This window comes from Colletotrichum phormii, assembly GCF_030913505.1.
Source record: "Colletotrichum phormii strain CBS 102054 chromosome Unknown BDP81scaffold_41, whole genome shotgun sequence".
Taxonomy (NCBI): Eukaryota; Fungi; Ascomycota; class Sordariomycetes; order Glomerellales; family Glomerellaceae; genus Colletotrichum; species Colletotrichum phormii.
The window spans coordinates 186,196-203,498 of NW_026851483.1; the positions used below are offsets into that span (position 1 = coordinate 186,196).

The window sequence follows — 17,303 nt, forward strand, 5'->3', positions numbered from 1 at the left end:
TCTATCTCCCCTGCCTTCCCACTTCGTGGATGAGGGCATTGATGATGATTGATAGCTGTTGCAATTCCTTTCATGGCGTACTTCCTTCCTACATTGGAACGCTGCTTGAGTGTGGACGTGCCTTCCGTCCCTCGCTATGTCGTACCTTCCCTCGCTGTCCCTTCCACTCGTGTCGTCATTGTGGTGCCTTCATGCCTGACGAGCCAGCTGACTTTTGAGAAGGAGGAAGGCACGACAGCTCCAGATCAGGTCAGAGAAGGAAGGAGGCCCGGAAAATCTCTCTCGTGGGCGTCGTACTTAATCCTCTTCTCGCCCCGCCCCCCTCTTCTCAACTTCTTCTCTTCTTCGGACCACGAGCTTTGTTGTATGTTGACCCCAAAGGATGATTTTTTCGATCCAACTTCGCTAACTTGACTACAGGATATTCAGCTGAACTGCCTCTTCGCTTTTGTTTCATCGGCTCTGTCTTTCCATCCAAAATCTGCCACCTTGACGCCGCCGCCGCCATCATGAACGCCCTCGAGCGCTCCGCCACCGCCGCCGCCTGGGTGGTTGCCGTCGGTCTCGCCCTCGTCAACGCCGCCTTTACGTGGAGTTCGTCCTGGATCCCGGTGTTGTTGGTTTTTGACTTTGCCGCGACCACTTGGTGGGTCTCTCATTCTTTGGGTTCGTCTCATGTCATCCCCTCATATCATCCGTTGTTTACTGACCCAATCTAAGCGACCATGTACTTCATCCCCGCCCTCCGAGATCAGCCAGCCTGGGCTGTTACGGTTCCGATCTCCCGCGACCTTGCCACCGCCTGCGCCCTCATGGGCATCTTCGTCTTCGTCCTCACCAACTCGGCCGGATGCCTCGTCTCCCTCTGGTGGTATTCGTACCGCATTATACGGAGAGGATATCGGATCCCGAGAGGCGCCATCACCCGCCGAAAGACGGTGATGCAAGCCCTGCCCGACGCCGCCGCCGCTCGCCACTGGTTCGACCTGGGGTTCCGACCCAACCTCTGCCGCCACTGCCTCCGGACCGCCGACTTGGAAGGTAGGGAGGGCCCTGGGTCGTTCCTGGACCGGATGTACCACGGCAAGACGAACAAGGGGGTGGACTTGGGGTGCATTGCGCTCTTTGACCACTACGTAAGTCATCTCATGTTTCCCTCGTGGTGGCAGGACTCGGCTAATGATTTTGATCTACGGAGTAGTGCTGGTGGCTTTGGTGTCCCGTCTCCTTGGAGACGCAGAAGAGTTACCTGCTCTTCACCGTCTGGGTTTTGGTGTTTCACCTTTACTCTTTGGGGGTTCTCTGCTGGCCAATGGCTTCCTTTGGAACCAGGTGGTCACTGCCCCCAGTTGTCGTGGCTGCCGGATCTCTCCCCTTTGTTATTCTGTGGGTGAAGAAGGCGCCATTCCGGGATCAATGGGTTAACCAGGGACTTCGGAACCAGACGCACAAAGAGACGACGGCGTACATCCGGAACCTCCCCCAGCAGGCTTGGCCGATGGGGATTGCCGGGTCTAACGGCCTGGAGCATGTGACGGTTGGATTTAACCCGTGGGATCTCGGCGCAATGGGAAACCTCCGCGCGGTGCTAGGCGACAACATCTGGGAGTGGCCTTTCTTCTGGCGTACCCCTCGCCGGGTGCGGGAATTCGGTGCTCACCCCGACTGGGATCTCCCTTTCGGACCTCGGTGGGACCAATTCATGGAAGATCGTGCTCTGGTTTTACCGGATGGCATTAGCCTCACTCTCCCCCCTCCCGCCCTCCGAAACGACAGTTCGCGGCGCCGACGCGGCTGGACGTCGGAGGATTAGGCTGGCCGGGGGCCGGCGACTTGAGGTCGGTTACTCGCCTCGTCACGCCCTGGCACACGGCTGGTGGGCGGTTACGCGCCCCGCTGTGACGGCTTGAGGTCGGATTTACTCGCCTCGCCCAGTCTACTCTCGACAAGATATGCTGCCTGCCGTGCATACAGGCTTTCTTGTTCGACCTGATCGGGACTGATGACCCCGACAGGTTTCGCCCACCCACTCGAAATTTCGTTTGGGCTTCGGAGGAAGACAAGCTCCTTAACAAATAAGGCCGACAATGTCGCACCTTCACGCTGGTGTCGGCTGTCAGTAGTCGAAATTGCGATCGGGCAATCGAAGACGACGAAGCTAACGCGACGGCTGGTTGCTGTTCTGATCGTGTCATTGGAACTCAATCTGCCACCCCTGGGTATCTCAAACTCTCGACAAGTCACACTCTCACTCTCACTCTCAACCTCAACTTCAACAAACACACATTGTGACTTCGAACTCTTGCCTACCATCAAACACACGCCAGGCATTGTTCACCCCAGGGTTCCTTGCAGTCTCAACACTCTACACTCATCTCAACACACCGGACCCATTGCACATTCACCATACCATCTGCAATGTGGCTTCGATACAGGAAGCTTGCACAACTACCTGCTCGAGACTGCAATCAACAGAGGCTCATCACCTCGGTCATCAATCTCGGCGAATATCCACACCTAGCCTTGAGGTTCGACCATTACTGTTCAACAACATTCTCTTTCGACAGTGTCTTCACAAGACTCTTGACACAACTCGATTCTTCCGACACAATCATGCACATCGGATGATACATCAGTCCATCGAGACATCAGTTGAACGACACATCAGTCGAACGACACATCGGTTGAACACCACATCTATTGAACAACACAGAACACACCAGTCGAACGACATCGACAGCATCTTCGCTTCTCTATCATCAAGATTCCTGGACTTCAGTCCAGATCGGCACATGTATGGTTCCTTGTTTACCAACGACCCACCTTGATCCATCACTGGTCAAGCTTGGCTTTCACCCATACACTCTGACCTTCCTCCCAGAATGTTTCTGGGCAGCAGAAACTTGACCGTCGGTCCTCATCCCATTCTCACGAATCGTGGACCTTTGGTTGACCCTTCGACATTCTTCAGACGTAACATTCCTGAGACGTATCATTCACAAATCACGTCTCTCAACCGAAGACTCTCGTTTCTGGGGCAGCAGAAACTCGGCAAACTGTTTTCACTCGGCAGTTCTTACATCTTTGATTCCAAACTCTTGGCTCTCGATTCACTTCATGTTTCTTGGGCCACAAATACTCGGCATTACACTCTCAACCAGCTCCTTTGTCTCATTCGACTTTTGATCTTGGTTTAGTGTTCCTGGAGCAGCAGGAACACGTCACACTTCTTTCACCAACACTCTTGGTTCATGATCCAACTTTCAGCTTTCATGCGATCAATCATCGACCTTTCTTTTCTCTCATGTTCCTGGGGGGCAGCAGGAATATACAGCACTTCTCTCTTATCAACACTCTTGGCTCGCAATTTGGCATTTGCGAACTCAACTTTCATCTCTCATCTTGTTTCTGGGGCAGCAGAAACGCGTCACTTCACTTTGACGCATCACTCCATTCTGGGTCATCACTATATTCCCTTCATTTCAGGTTCCTTGGGCGGAGGAACTCGACAACTCACATACCTTTCTTCTACTCTTCAGGCAAACCATGCCTTAATTCCACGTTTCTGGGGCAGCAGAAACTCGGCAACTCATTGTATTCAACACCTTTGAATTCTACATCACTTTCCTCTGGCGGGAGGAAATCAACTTTTTACACCTCTTACTCTGGCCATTCTTGGCTTTCCTTTATGTTTCTGGGGCAGCAGAAACTCGGCACTTCACTCCGAGTCGACAATTCAACCCGACTCGACTTTCACGTCATGTTCCTGGTTATCGGGAGCTTGACACACAAATATCCTTCGACTTCTTTGGCACTATCTTGTCTTCACTTCACGTTTCTTGGGCAGCAGAAACTCAACACCTCACCTGGTTCAACACCTCTGAACTTCACTTCACTTTCCTCTGGCGGGAGGAAAGCAATACGTCGCACGGCACTCTCTCAAATTTCGATACTTTTCACATCAACCCGGCATTTCTGGGGCAGCAGAAATCCTGATACTTGACTTCAATCTCTTGGCCACCTGAGCTCGGCACTCCACACGTCGATCACTTTGTATGGAAATCTCCCTTTTCCTCTTGTCTTCTTCTGGGGCAGCAGAAGTAAGACGAGTCTTTTGTTTCAATACATTTGACTCTTCACTCCTTGTTCCTCTGGCAACAGAAACGCAACAACACACATTCTTTTCTATGGCACTTACCTATTTGCTCCGAGGTAACCTTACATAAATACGTCATCTCTGATTCATCTCATTCTCCTGGCCACAAGAGCTCGGCACTCATTCTTCAACTTGCTTCTGAGGTAGCAGAAGCTCAACGCCCAACAACTCTTCGACTTTTCTTTTTGACACTACCGAGCGTACCTCTAATTGCGTTTCCGGAACAGCAGAGACGATACACAAACCACTTATCTAACTTTTTGGTATTGCTCTTTGAGCTTTGCACCTGCCTCTTGGAGACGGTCTCGTTCACTGACTCTCGACGACCGTCTTCGGGGCCCACGGCGGAAATTCCCCGGCCCTCATTCGACAAATCAACACTCATCAACGTCCCTCGTTCTTTCTGATGCTACCTCACCACTTGAAACTCTTCGCACCAGAGACGCTTACCGGCATTTGAGAGCGGGTCCAAGCTTGCGCCAAGCTGAGAAGTATTCTTCACAGCGCACTTCTTGCAAGGATACTTGAGCGCCCCCCCCCATTCTCTCCAGAACACGAGGCGATTCACCCCGGCTGGGCGGTTCGTTTGTCTTTTCCACGCATCCAAGTCGCGTATGATCGGGCGGCTGAAGCATGCGGCCCACCCGTGCCCACTCAAAGGCTTGTGCTCTCGTGATGATCCAACGTTACAGCTGCTGATCAGCACAGGTACTAGGACGACACACCCCGCAGCGCTGTTGCCTTGCTAATCCAGTTACCTTGGACTTGTAGACTGGAAGAGCAAAGCTGCAATCGACCGATCAGCGCTATGGATCTTGGTACTGGATCGAAGGCGAGTACGTCATGTCACGATTCATATGCCATACGTGACAAATACTGATGTTCTGGCACAGGAGACTACGGATCCACTGATCTGCAAGCCAACAAGTATTTCGGCTTCTGCTCGTGATATGGTTTGGGATCGCTGACTGGTGGTTCAGGTTCTTAACCTTTCCTGCGTCCACAAAGATGTCGAGGCACCAGCTGAATCCAGCGGGCCCACAGAAGGCGCGAAGATGCAACACAACATCAGATATCCACTAGTGACCGCAGGGTATGTCTCACTTCAATCACTCGATGCTACAGCTTGACCACTAACCAGGACTCTCCATTCAGTTCCCATACAATCGCCAAGCCCATACAGACTGGAGTTCTTGAGGATAGAGAGATGCTTTGGCGTGACGATATCGCGTGCGGCTGTGGAAAGCGACAGGGTCGCTTCAATGTGATGGGAGTCAATATTACATACAGGATTGCCTGGAGGGCGAGGGGGGCAAGGGGAGGGTAAGGGGAGATGGTTGGGGGATAGGACACATCGCAAGGCATACCAGAGCCTACAATCATTGAGAAGGCATTCAGATTTGGACACATGTACTTGCAGTCGGTGAGAGACACCCTGCCTTGGGATGACTCGGTGAGCTTGAGTGAACTCAGCCAGCCGTCGTACATTCATACCCAGAATCAACATCGCGATGCTCCAATCCCAAGCTATGGAGAGTGAAGTCAAGGCCGTAACCATCGAAAGTTCTCAGTCGAATGAATGCACCATATCCCGAGTTTTGTTCGGTTACATAAGGTAGATGTTCGTGATTCATTGCGGTGTCAGGCAAATGATGCTGATCCTTACACCCGCTTCTCCAAACAACACGGGCTCTCAAGCTACTTGTTGTGCCATGGCGAAACAGGTGAATAATTCTAGGAACAAGATAGCGTTGAGTTAAATCTATGATTTGAGACGTGAACCTTCATGCTTTCGCGTTGTTTCCCAAGGTCGTAGCCCTCAGGGTTGTAGGTACTCAAAGTTCAACGACGTGTTGGGACTCACGGCGACCCCAGAGTTGCGGGTATTTGGTCAGGGCGCACAGCAAGATCTCCGAAAGCCATAAAAATTTCAGGCTTTCCCACTTCAAAATGATTACTTGGATGTTAGGCAGTTCACCCACAGACGAAATTCGTACTTCTATGTCTTCTGCCCGATTTCTCTCCAGGACAGCAACAACCCACCAAGCACACATCTCAGCACCAAACAAACCACCACAGTCCCCTCTACCAAAACCACTATTCAATCAACAGCCAAAATGAAGTTCACAGCTATTCTTCTTGTCGTAATGCCTCTTGTTGCCGCAGGCGGAGGCCCCAAGGACCCAGATGGTCTCCCGAGAATACGACTTCCCCTTCACGAACTGCCCGAGAGTAATTATAGTTAGAGAACAGTCACTACCCTCCCAACATCAACAAGGTCAACGTATACGACTTTTACGTTGACGATGGCTACCACCTACGATGGTGGTTTATCCACACTCTCGCTACATGCACAGCGGGCAAATGCAATTGGGACGAAGCCATGCAGTCACAGGCATGGATCTTCGATCTCTGCAAGATGAACTAGTAACAGAGAGTCGATTACATGACGCACGCAAGCGGTTTAAATTATTCACCTCCACTGGATTACTACGACGATACTCCCATGGACCAAGGCTAAGGTGTCAACATGGGCCGGTACACTGGTAGAGTAAGCTGAGCATAGATGAGTATTTAAGAGAGGCTCTGGCGCCCTGATCTAAGGTAGAAAGCAAGGACATGGAACATTCGAGCTGAGTATCTATCACGGTAGAACAGAGCCTGATCAAGTGTGAATTCAGCGGCTCTCTTCATGATGGTAAACAACAGATGGTGTCGATGGAGATTTTCTCACTCCAAAGAGTTACCTGTGGCTTAGTAGGGTCAGAAGCTTCGAAGCGAACCATGGCATCGAGAAACTTTGTATAGAAAGGGACCCTCGGAGAAAGGTTTCAGACCTTGAGTACCAGTATGGATAGATGGTATGGGCAGGTAAATAATGAGGACAATTTCTCCCAGACGCCAGGATCTTTAGAGAGAAACAACTCTTCAACTTCCACCATTTCCGATCCCAAGGAATCCCACCCACAAACTTCATCTACCTACAATTGACAGGCTTCATCAATCACTCACGATTATTATTTCACCCGAGTCTCCATTCTCATCCAACCTCACTTCTCGGTCAAGCTTCGTTTTCCACTCAAGCTTCTCCGCACAGTACATGGAGCCAACACTACGAGAGACACCATTTCACGATTATACAACCAACCGTCAAGATGAAGTCTACATCAATCCTCTTCGCCATCCTTTCCAGTGCCTCCCTTGCAGTTGCAGGAGAGCTCCGAGGCCCCAAGGACGAAGATAAGCTCTCAAGGGGTCCGCTTCCAATTCACCAGCTCCCCGAATGCTGGCAGGGCTGTCTCCAAAGCGAGAATTACTTGTACCCCCCCAACATCAACAAAGTCAGCGTCTACGACTTCTGCATGGACAAGATGTTCGACATGCGCTTCTGGTCTCACCACGCCCTTGGTGCATGCACTTATAGCGCTTGCAGTAAAGCTGAGGCCTACGTAGCACAAGACTGGTACTATGAGATCTGCCATATGAATTAGGCTTTCAACGCGATCCGGTCAAAGTACCTACAGCTCATCTTAAGAGAAGCAGCTACTGGAATAGCTATCTTCCTTACATCAAGGCAAATCCAGACATCATTCACCGTACCCTGGCAGTGGTACCACGCACACTTGTGACTTCAGCGACACGGACAAGATTGTAGGAGGAAAGTGATCGAAGAGAATCACATGAATGACAAGAAGACGAAGGGTATCGATCCGAGACAACACGGAAAATATTGTAGGAAGGTAGGGATTGACGAGAATCACATGGAGTGACGAGAAGACGAAAAAATATCGTTCTGGGAACGATGTTCTATGGTGTTTGGATAATCACCCGCCCAAAGTAGTGAAACACAATACAAACAACTTCACTATGCCCCATGGAAATGCTCAAAAGTGCCGTTCAAGCCCAGAGAGAAGGTATTGATAGTCTTTGACTCGTCTATTGTCGGTCTTGCGTGCGAGGGACAAATGAGCAAAGACGAGTCGACGTGATTCAAGGGTCGCAGAGACAAGCCCCAATGAGTTGGATCATGAATCACGCCGAAAAAGAAGACGTGGTTGCGCTCGCATCGTGATTGGCCGAAGCTCCGAAATCGAGTGTGTCATGCACACCACTTCCCCCGGAGCTAACCCAACCCCGGTCCGCATCAACCTGCCGTCCCCTGACAAGCCCATTCCCACTCCGTCCATCATCCTCCTTCCAACTATCATTGCCGTCCATCTATCCATACTAGACTCCTTCGCGTTGTTAGAACTGCTCGCCGGTTGATCCCTTCAGAGCAACGACCTGATCCTACAATACCTTACCTTAGACGCCTCAAAGACTCGGCCTGTGTTCGCTTCGATCCCCTCAATAGACCATCTCTTATCAGCAGCATCCAGCTCACCCCGCGATCGCCGCCCTTATCGCCTCATTATCGGCAGCCCTGAACCCTATCTCACCTTACCTCTCCTCTCCGCGTTCTCGACACCTAGACGTCCATTCACCTCCAATTCCCGATCCAACCGCTGCCTCCGAAAGTCATCCCCCTACGCGATTACCACTCCATCCGCCCAGCATGGCAATCTTCAGCGCCGTCCCTCCCCCCGAGACCATCGACCACCAGATCCCCAACACCGTCTCCTCCCCGCCGCCCCAATCCCAGACCCCGGTCGCCGCCCACGTCGCAGCCCAGAGCGCGACCCCCGGCTCAGTCGATATCGAGGCGTGGACAGTCTCCGCCCTCGAGTCCCTGAGCGTCAGCCCTGTTGCCCGCGGCACGGGTACGCCACTGGCCATCAACCTCGACGAGCAGGTCAAGAAGGCCTATGCCGCCGCTGTCACGATTGCCACCGAGACGACGACTGTACAGCAGACGCCTATTCGGCGGCCTTTGAGCAGGCGGGATAGTCAGAAGAAGAGGGAACAGCTTCTGAAGGGGAATGAGGGGAGCAGGGCGCGTCGGCGGTGGGAGAATGGTACGTCTCTTTCTCTTCTCATCTCGAACAGAATCTTTGCCAGACCAGCGCACCCCTGTGACACCCCTTTGTCTCTCAACCGCTAACCACATTGTCCCCTTCATAGACCGCCTCATCGGTGTACCAAACGCCCAACCCCCCCTCCCAAGCGACTGGGAAGTCCACCCGACCTACCCAGTCCAAGTCGTCCCCTACCAAGTCGCCCAGTACTGGGACACCGGCCTCCGCCAGCGCATCGAAGAGAAGACGGCCAAGCTCCAGGCGCAGCGCAAGAAGCAGCAGCGCAAAGACGGGTCAGCGACAGGTTTGTCTGTCGGCGAGGTGCCGCGCGACCTGCGCGACACGGCGAAGCGGACGCCTGCTGTGCGCGGGTGGGTGCGCGTCCTCGAGGAACCCGTGCGGAGTTTCTTGAAGGAACGAAGCGAGGCTAGCGACGCGGAGGGGGATAGCGAGGACGAGGAGATTGTGTTTGTGGGCAGAAAGGGAATGGCCTCTGCTGGCAAGGGGTGGAAGAAGGCGAGGAGGGAGGTGGGGAGTGAGAAGGTTGATGACGGGATGGTGTTTGATTCGTTGGGGGATGACGAGAGTGCTTCGTTCAAGTAAGACTTTTCCCATTTCCTATCACCCTTTTTTGAGGCGTTGGACGGAATTTTGCTGACCTTGTTATTCCACAGACGATGGTTGACGCATTCCATTTCGGATTACTACGGTCTACAATCCCACTCCGTCACTACAGGCGAGCCCGCCCGCCGGGTGGTGTACGTGACGGTACGGGAGCCCGGCAAGCGGTCGAGTCCGAAGAAGCACACAGTCTTGCCGCGCCCTCTTTGGGAGATGTGCTGAGCTATGTGCTATTGGCCCCCGGGTCCCTCCTTGCATAGTAACAGTTGTTTTCGGCATAATACAGTCATTTTAGAGGTGCTTACTCTCCGGACTATTTCTCTATACCGCATCGTTGTAAACGGCACCATCCAAAGATACCCTTGTAGGCCTTTCTTGGAAGTCGACGCCTACGAAGAGTTGAGGAGGAGGAGGAGGGCACCTGCCGGCTAGATACGTTGGAGATGCTCGAAATTCTAGAATAGATCCACGCATGTGGCATAGGGGGTGAACGAGCTGCGGGACTGCTGAACCAAGACTTCGGAACGGATATCTCGGATGGTGTTATTGTTGGTGTATTTCACGTCGGCGAGTGCCGTAGTAACAGGGCATTCGCGTCGCCACCTAGCCGAGGAGATCTCAGATGAAAAGGCATGGTGGACTCACTAGGTACTTAGTTAAATTTCCGACTTTGGTCACTTAGCTCTGGTTCTTCAATCAGTTCTAGATTCTTACCACGCCCACAGTGATTCACGAAAAAGCTCCTGGTCCGATCCCAAATAGATGGAACGTCATCGTAACGTCTAACGACACCGCAAGTCCACTTCAGCATACACCACACGCTCTATCCCCAATCCCAGGGTATGCCACCACTCTGTACTCGACATCTCTAGCCTCGTCATATACGCGACTGAATACTCTGCAACCGAAAGCTGTTCTTCAGAGCTTCCTCTTCGCTTTTTTCGTCTACTCTTCTGTCCTGGTCGTGGGCGTCGCCCTCGCCCTCGCCGACGCCGCCTTTGCGTGGGTTTCCTCCTGGATTCCCATGCTGTTGGTGTTTGACTTTGTCGCGACCACCTGGATTGCGATGTCCAAGAAACTTCACTAGAGGTGCCAACTCGGCTTATTTATACTCGTGCAGCGCGATTCTTGTATGGAGTACAATACAAAAGGCGATACGTTTTGCAACTTTGCAACGTTTAGGTTTCACCCGTATTGCTCGCTTTCGTTATGGTCGTTTTCGGGATCATTTTTCGTACTTTCTCGGCTTTTCCTCGGCAGACATGTCATTTTGGCTTCTGCTTCGCTTGGCAATGGGAGTGTACTTCAGGCGTCACAGTATCACCGATCAATAATACGTAGATGACCGGACATGTCACGCGACGGGGATTCCTTTCAGCCTGGCGGGGAAAAAAAAGAACAATATTTGCAAGGTCTCCCCATTATTAAAATAAGTACCTATACAACTGACGGGGCCAAGCTAAAGTAAAGAAGAGCGGTCTATTCGAGGCACTCAATCATCTGTGGCATTGTAGTTCTTGTGCGGGTCACCAATACCGCCGGGGCGCAGCAGAGGTCTTGTCTCCCGCTCGACCTGCCGCTCCTCTCTGTCTTGTAACCGCTCCAGCTCCTCCTCTGTGTCGGCGTACCGTTCGGGATGGGCGGTGTAAGGGCCAGGAAGACCTTGCTCCCAACCTTCCGAGTAGGTTCTGCTCGGGTTGGGGCGTCTCGGCTCGTCAACGAGGGTAGGAGACTGCGGCTCTCCGTGGTGCTCCTGGAACTCGTAGTAGATGGCCATGGCAAGAAGGACGCCCTGGATTGAGGCAGTTAGGACGAAGACGCCCCACGTGCTCCATCCTTCCCAACCAAGGCGGGCAAACAGGCTTCCGGCGAAGAGGAAGCCGCCGGGGGTCTGGATGCACATCATGGGGATGCTCAAGCTGCCGACGTGCTTGATGTGGTAGGTCGTCCAGATCTGCGGAATGTACTGGACCGTGGCAAGAGCGGCGGCCATGACGCCGAGGAAGTTTGCCCACAAATCGAGGTGATCTCTGAGCGCGGTGGTGAAGACCACAGTCAGGATGATGACGAGCAGGCCGTGGATCAAGCACACAGAGCCGACCATGATGGCAGTGTGCCACGAAGGCGGCTTATCGACGAGCTCCTCCTCGGGGACAGTCGCATTGTCGTATCGGAAGAAGATGAGGAACAGGACAAGGCTGTAACAGGCAGGAGTCAGTGTATGTCACTGATAAACAAATTCGAGGAGGGAAGCTCACATCAACGCAAAGGAGATCCACTGCATGCCCAGCTGGGCAATTCCGAGCAGACCAGCAGCACACTCGAAGGTGCCCAGTTCGCCACAGCAGGCAATGTCGCGTCTTGAGGGCGGAACGGTCAGGATATTGGCGAAGCCGGCAGTGGCGGACGTGACTCCCAGCAAGACGAACCATGGCGAGATGCCTTCCGAGGTACCTCTGGCGATAATGCGGTAGTGCTGCGGCAGGTAGGAGACGACGAGACCGATGAGGATGATACTGTGCGGAAGGGATTAGCTAGTGTTTGGCAGATTGCAGGTACCCTCCGTGGAGCTTGACTGACATGGAAATTGTCAGGTTGAGGAAGCCAGGAGCGCGAAGCTCGGCGCAGCGGTCGTCGAAGATTGTCACAACCATGCTTGGTGTAGAAAGACCGTCCGGAGTATGGTGGTTTGCGGGCTTCGGTCTGAAAGGTGAAGCTTCTCGGAAGTGGGCTACAATGGACAGCCTCGGCTGTCGTGGTAGGCAGTGACACCAGCTCTTTCTCGGGTACCACCACAGGCAGGTTATCCGTCGCGTCGCAAAAGGTAAGATGTCGAAGGTCCCGGAGACCCAAAGCAAAGCGGCAGGATGAGAGAGGAAGCAGTGGCTAGGCGTGCATTGCGTAACCGTCGGAAGAGCAAGAATAAGTAGCCTCGGGAGTTTGGGATCGCCTTGGTTTCGCTCCTGTCGGTGGTTCGGTGATTTGGGTGGGGATGAAGCTGAAGTGAAGGAGCAGTCGTCGACAGACAGAGACGAGAGAGACGGGACGATGGAGTCAGCAGTAGCGAAGATGGGCGCGAGAGAGTCCGGCCCCCGGCAACTTGGCTGCAAGTGGTGGTGGTAGTGGGTGGAGGAGAACTGGAGTCTGGAGGTGGCCTGCCTGGCTCAGATTGATAGGTGTGTATTTGTACGGAGTAGGTAAGGTAGACTGCAGAGATGATGAGTCGACGAGCCACGGGTCGGGAGAATGTCTCCAAGGTCTCACCTGCTGAAATGCGCAGTATTGGAAGGTGAATCGAGCTGTCGAGTCGGTCAAGTGGTCGTACCTTGTCCTTTCTACTTGTGCCTGTGGTGCTTTGGAGGAATAAAGTCCGGTACCAGCGGGGTTGGAGATTGGGTGTGACTGTCGGGTGTGACTGTCGGGTGTAGGTATTGAGGGGAGGAAGCCACACTGGCCGAGGACGGGAGAGGCACGGAGCACGGGGAAACAGTGGACAGGCAGCCCAGCGCAACCTGAGGTGCCCTGCAAAATTCATGTCACAGCAGCAGCCAGGCAGTGGAGCAGGCACACCTGGAGGGTCACTGGAGTGTCAGCGCGGTGCGGCGTTGCAGGCGGCAAGTCCCTTCCCAAGGCCCCAATCAGCGCTAGGACCAGGAACATGCATCGCTAGCTTCCCCATGACGTCGATGTCTCAGAGACCCGCTTCACTGTGCACCTGCCCACAGAGATGTCCGTACCTGAATCTGCTCGAACTGAAACGCAAGAGCGTTGCTTACCTTGGTAGGTACCTTACTTGTTTACCTAACGGCGCGGAAGGAAGGCACTCACGGTACCTACCTTACCTTTTGGACTTTGCTTTACTTTACCAGGTACCTTACCTTACCTTGCTGCCATGATGCTTATAGGGAAGGGAGCAGCTTGAGGTCCTTGAGTTGCCGGCACCTTCCACAATCCTGCCGATCCGCGTGCCTGCCCTCCCCTTCTATCCGTACCTTACCCGGTACCTCCTGCCGTCCTCACCGACAGGGGAGACGGGCCACATGACGACCCGGCCTTCCCCTTGCACACCCCCTTGGCCGGTGAAGAGGGTGGTGAGCCCATTTAGGCCAGTGGTGAAGGCAGGAAGCAGGCCGTCTCACCGAACTTGTCTCCCCACTTGCCAGGGCCCTGATGGAAAGTGCAGAAATGGTGCAGATGCAGCGCTCCAATCTTCCCTTTGCCGATTCGCCCGACTCGATACTGATATTCGACCTCAGATTCAAGGCAAAGACGTTGCAACGCTTCAGGACCCAGGCATCACCGCATCTCTTCTTGCCATCACCACCAACACTTACATCCATACTCGCCAACACGAGTCGGGGAGCATCCCATCCCTCCCACCACATTCCTTTGATTCCTTCTCAACGGCAAATATCTGCACATAGCGTCCCGTTTAGCTTCCCGACCATCACTGCGATCTTCATGCCTGCAGAATCTTGATTCTTCAACGCCCTGCGCGATCCAGCCTCACTTTACATCGCCAATCACACCCGCCACCGAGTAATGCTAGTGCATCTTCATTATCGCGTGCCCGCCAACCGTGACCAACGATGCATCCCGCGGCGGAAAACAACGATGCAAACCCTGCACAGCAACCCTCCGACCTAGCAAACTCGGCCAAGGATCCCACTGATCTTTCCGCCCCTTCCATGGACCTCGTAGCTTCCACCGGGCTAGCCGCTAAAGATTCTGATGCACCGGGAAACCGCGAGAGTTTCTTCCGCCGAGTTCAATGGACTCCTGACGGCACGACACTAATCGCCTCAACGTCTGACAACCGGCTGTCGGCCTACGTACTGCCGCCAGACCTCCTCGACCCAAACGGCCGGCCCCGGACGTTGACGCCGCAGGGCCAACTGCATCTACCGGAACCCTTCTACTCGGCAGCCGTGTCACCCTACTTCTCCTTGGCCGACCCGCAAACCCAGCTTGCACTTCTCAGCTGCAAAGACCACCCTATCCAGCTCTACCACGTCTTTGCAGACTCCCGCTCTTCGCCTCCGCTATGCTCCTACAAGCTCATCCGACGGGAGACGGAAGAGTACATTTGCCCCGAGTCCCTCTTGTGGTCGTGGCCTGGGACCCATTTCCTAGCCGGCTCGACAAATCGCCTCGACCACTTTGACGTATCACGGACCGGCTCTGATGGTCCCATCTTGACCATCCCGACCATCCCCTCCAAGCGGCATCTCCTCAAAGGTGGCGGCGTTGGCATGAAGGGCATGGTCTCTGCGCTGTCAAGCCAATACCCGGACGAGTCTGGCGCTTCGATCGTCGCCGCCGGCACCTGGTCCCGCTGGATGGGTCTTTACGACGTGACTCGGACAAACAAGGCCGTTGCGAATTGGAGCATTCAAGGCGTTGACAAGTCTCACTTCGGCCGAGATATCGGAGGCAACGGCATCGTCCAAACCATATGGAGCCCATGTGGACGCTATCTGGCCATCAACGAGCGACAGGCAAACGGCATCCTCGTCTACGACGTGCGTGGGACAGGCCAGCCTCTGAGCGTCCTGGTCGGCCGAACCACCAACACCCAACAGAAATTGACCTGTGACGTCTTCCCTGGTACTGGTGAATCGTCCGGTGGTTTCGAGCTTTGGGCGGGAACAGAGACTGGCCAAGTTCTCGTCTATGAAGCCGTAAGCTGCACAGAGGGCGTTCATGACAAGTCATGGGACTGGACCGCTCATCAATCACCCGTCGGGAGCTCAGGGGTCCACCCCACGGGATCAGTAATCGCCACTTGCTCAGGCGGATGGACCAGCCATGGAGATGAAGAGTTGAACAATGGCCTGGGTGTCGCGGGCAAAGATGGTCAGCCTCGTCTGGCATCAACATGCATCACCTCCGAATCGTCGCTCAAAGTCTGGACCTTAGCCCAGAGCCAGACGGACCAGTCGGCCGATGACTCCAAGGCCCCATGAGCAATTTCGGAGGCTCTTCGCTCTGTATCGGACAAAGTGTTCCGAATCGATGCATAGGATCATCGATACCCTCGAACGATAGAGCCAACCACGACTCACGAGGCACCCAAGTACTCATGATACCTCTGCTGGCCAAGAGCTGCGTCTTACTGCAGGGCTCCAAACGTTCCGCGCAAGTGAGACGCCCTAGACGTGTTGTACGCGAAGGATTCTGCCCCGTCTTCAGGACATGATGGTGTTTCCGGCCTGACATCACTAGTCCAGAGATACTAATCTTGCGACAATTACGGCTACCGTGATACGGGCCTAATTCCTCCGTTGTAATGGCCGGATCAGCGGCTCTGTCTGTACCTGGTTCTGGCCGAGGTACCAGCATGCGTGTCAAACGACAACAGAATTTCGGACGACTATGGCCAAGATCTACGAATAGCGTACGTGTGCATCCTTCTGCATGGTATACTGCAGATGTTGCTTAAGCATGCGGCCTAAAACCACTGACGAGAAACCAAGGTACACCCACTGCAGATCGATATCCACGTCGCCCTCTGCAGACCCGGTGTCGCCGATGCTCGATAGGACCGTCGAGTCATACGCATAGAGAGACCGATGTATAGGCTTCACATGCCATCGTATTCTTATCCATGCAAAGTCTCTTCGGCCGAACGGGTAACATCAGCGTATACAACTCAGCAGGTGTCGTCATCGCCGACCTGGCCGGCCGATACATAGACTGAGCAAACAACTTTTCAGTTGAGTCCTGCAAGCCACCATCACCATGTCGCCATTTCTTCATATTGGAAGGCCTTGTCAGTTCCTCGCTGGTTCCGTCACACGGACCGTCGGCAAGGCCTTCAAACACAACTTTCTCTGTCTGACTTGAACGGCGCCATGACCAAGCGTTCTCGCCATTAGACTATTTCCCATCCTGGACAGACACTGCCGTTCCTGACTAGCATGCCCCACGTAGCAGCCTTAGCCCGACGACTACCAGAATCTTCGGACGAGCGACTGTTTCCCGCTGTTCAAGTCCTATTTGGTTGGAATCGCGAGGCTCCCCGTTGACTTTTCGCATCGACCGCCTACCAATGGCCGTGCGGACTCTTCTCTCCTGGCTTCATTGTGTTACGAGAAGAAGCAACGGTCGCATCCCAATGGCCATCAGATCCCACAAAATAAGGTCGTGATCTATCTACTCCTGGTGGGGCGCTAAACGAAACAACCCCGCCGATTGCCTGGGCACAATCGTCAACGTCGATGGCATCGACAGCGCGGATGCCCATTATCGCATCGACAGGGATACTCTGAGCGGCTTCTAGGAACCGCTTTTCAACTTCGATACCTAGAGCTAACGGCGGTACCGGCCGAAAGCAAAACGCTGAATTCCCGGACGAGAGGATTGCTTGGATCGCCGCTGCCGCGGGGCCCGTCTCAGAGATATGTAACATGGACGGACTTGAACGACCAAGTGTGCAGCTGCTCCATCTGCATCTCCTCATGTCAGGAGTCAGACTTGGGATTTCGCTGTCCTAGCGGCCGGCTGTCTATGAGCCGGAAGTCAAAGAAGCTTTTTAGAACATTCCGTAACGCACTTCGCCAAACTTCTCT

The 17,303-nt window shown here is 53.8% G+C and overlaps 6 protein-coding genes across 6 annotated transcripts; 5 read left to right on the forward strand and 1 right to left on the reverse strand.

Annotated features, from left to right (window-relative positions):
- Nucleotides 1–509: 509 nt before the first annotated feature.
- BDP81DRAFT_400736 (uncharacterized protein) lies at nucleotides 510–1,813 on the forward strand (the record flags this gene model as incomplete). Its single annotated transcript, XM_060588730.1, has 3 exons — nucleotides 510–666; nucleotides 721–1,136; nucleotides 1,202–1,813. The coding sequence occupies 3 exons, from the start codon at nucleotides 510–512 to the stop codon at nucleotides 1,811–1,813; spliced, it is 1,185 nt and encodes a 394-aa protein (XP_060437949.1).
- Nucleotides 1,814–2,864: 1,051 nt separating this feature from the next.
- On the forward strand, nucleotides 2,865–4,157 carry BDP81DRAFT_169667 (uncharacterized protein). Its single transcript, XM_060582150.1, has one exon. The coding sequence runs from the start codon at nucleotides 3,305–3,307 to the stop codon at nucleotides 4,001–4,003; it is 699 nt and encodes a 232-aa protein (XP_060437950.1). The 5' UTR covers nucleotides 2,865–3,304; the 3' UTR covers nucleotides 4,004–4,157.
- Nucleotides 4,158–7,311: 3,154 nt separating this feature from the next.
- On the forward strand, nucleotides 7,312–7,647 carry BDP81DRAFT_455796 (uncharacterized protein; the record flags this gene model as incomplete). Its single annotated transcript, XM_060593097.1, has 1 exon — nucleotides 7,312–7,647. One exon carries the CDS (start codon nucleotides 7,312–7,314, stop codon nucleotides 7,645–7,647), a length of 336 nt encoding a protein of 111 aa, XP_060437951.1.
- A 1,064-nt stretch (nucleotides 7,648–8,711) lies between these two features.
- Nucleotides 8,712–9,954, forward strand: BDP81DRAFT_335503 (R3H-associated N-terminal domain-containing protein; the record flags this gene model as incomplete). Its single annotated transcript, XM_060585851.1, has 3 exons — nucleotides 8,712–9,111; nucleotides 9,218–9,710; nucleotides 9,786–9,954. The coding sequence occupies 3 exons, from the start codon at nucleotides 8,712–8,714 to the stop codon at nucleotides 9,952–9,954; spliced, it is 1,062 nt and encodes a 353-aa protein (XP_060437952.1).
- A 1,270-nt stretch (nucleotides 9,955–11,224) lies between these two features.
- On the reverse strand, nucleotides 11,225–12,386 carry BDP81DRAFT_335609 (ATP synthase F0; the record flags this gene model as incomplete). The annotated part of the gene is made up of 3 exons (XM_060585862.1): nucleotides 11,225–11,930; nucleotides 11,991–12,248; nucleotides 12,313–12,386. 3 exons carry the CDS (start codon nucleotides 12,384–12,386, stop codon nucleotides 11,225–11,227), a joined length of 1,038 nt encoding a protein of 345 aa, XP_060437953.1.
- A 1,935-nt stretch (nucleotides 12,387–14,321) lies between these two features.
- On the forward strand, nucleotides 14,322–15,698 carry BDP81DRAFT_466442 (WD repeat domain-containing protein; the record flags this gene model as incomplete). Its single annotated transcript, XM_060594392.1, has 1 exon — nucleotides 14,322–15,698. The coding sequence occupies one exon, from the start codon at nucleotides 14,322–14,324 to the stop codon at nucleotides 15,696–15,698; it is 1,377 nt and encodes a 458-aa protein (XP_060437954.1).
- Nucleotides 15,699–17,303: the final 1,605 nt, after the last annotated feature.

Bases quoted from the DNA above. Each gene is read 5' to 3' on its own strand.
- BDP81DRAFT_169667 (XM_060582150.1), top strand. From the start codon at position 3,305: ATGTTCCTGGGGGGCAGCAGGAATATACAGCACTTCTCTCTTATCAAC.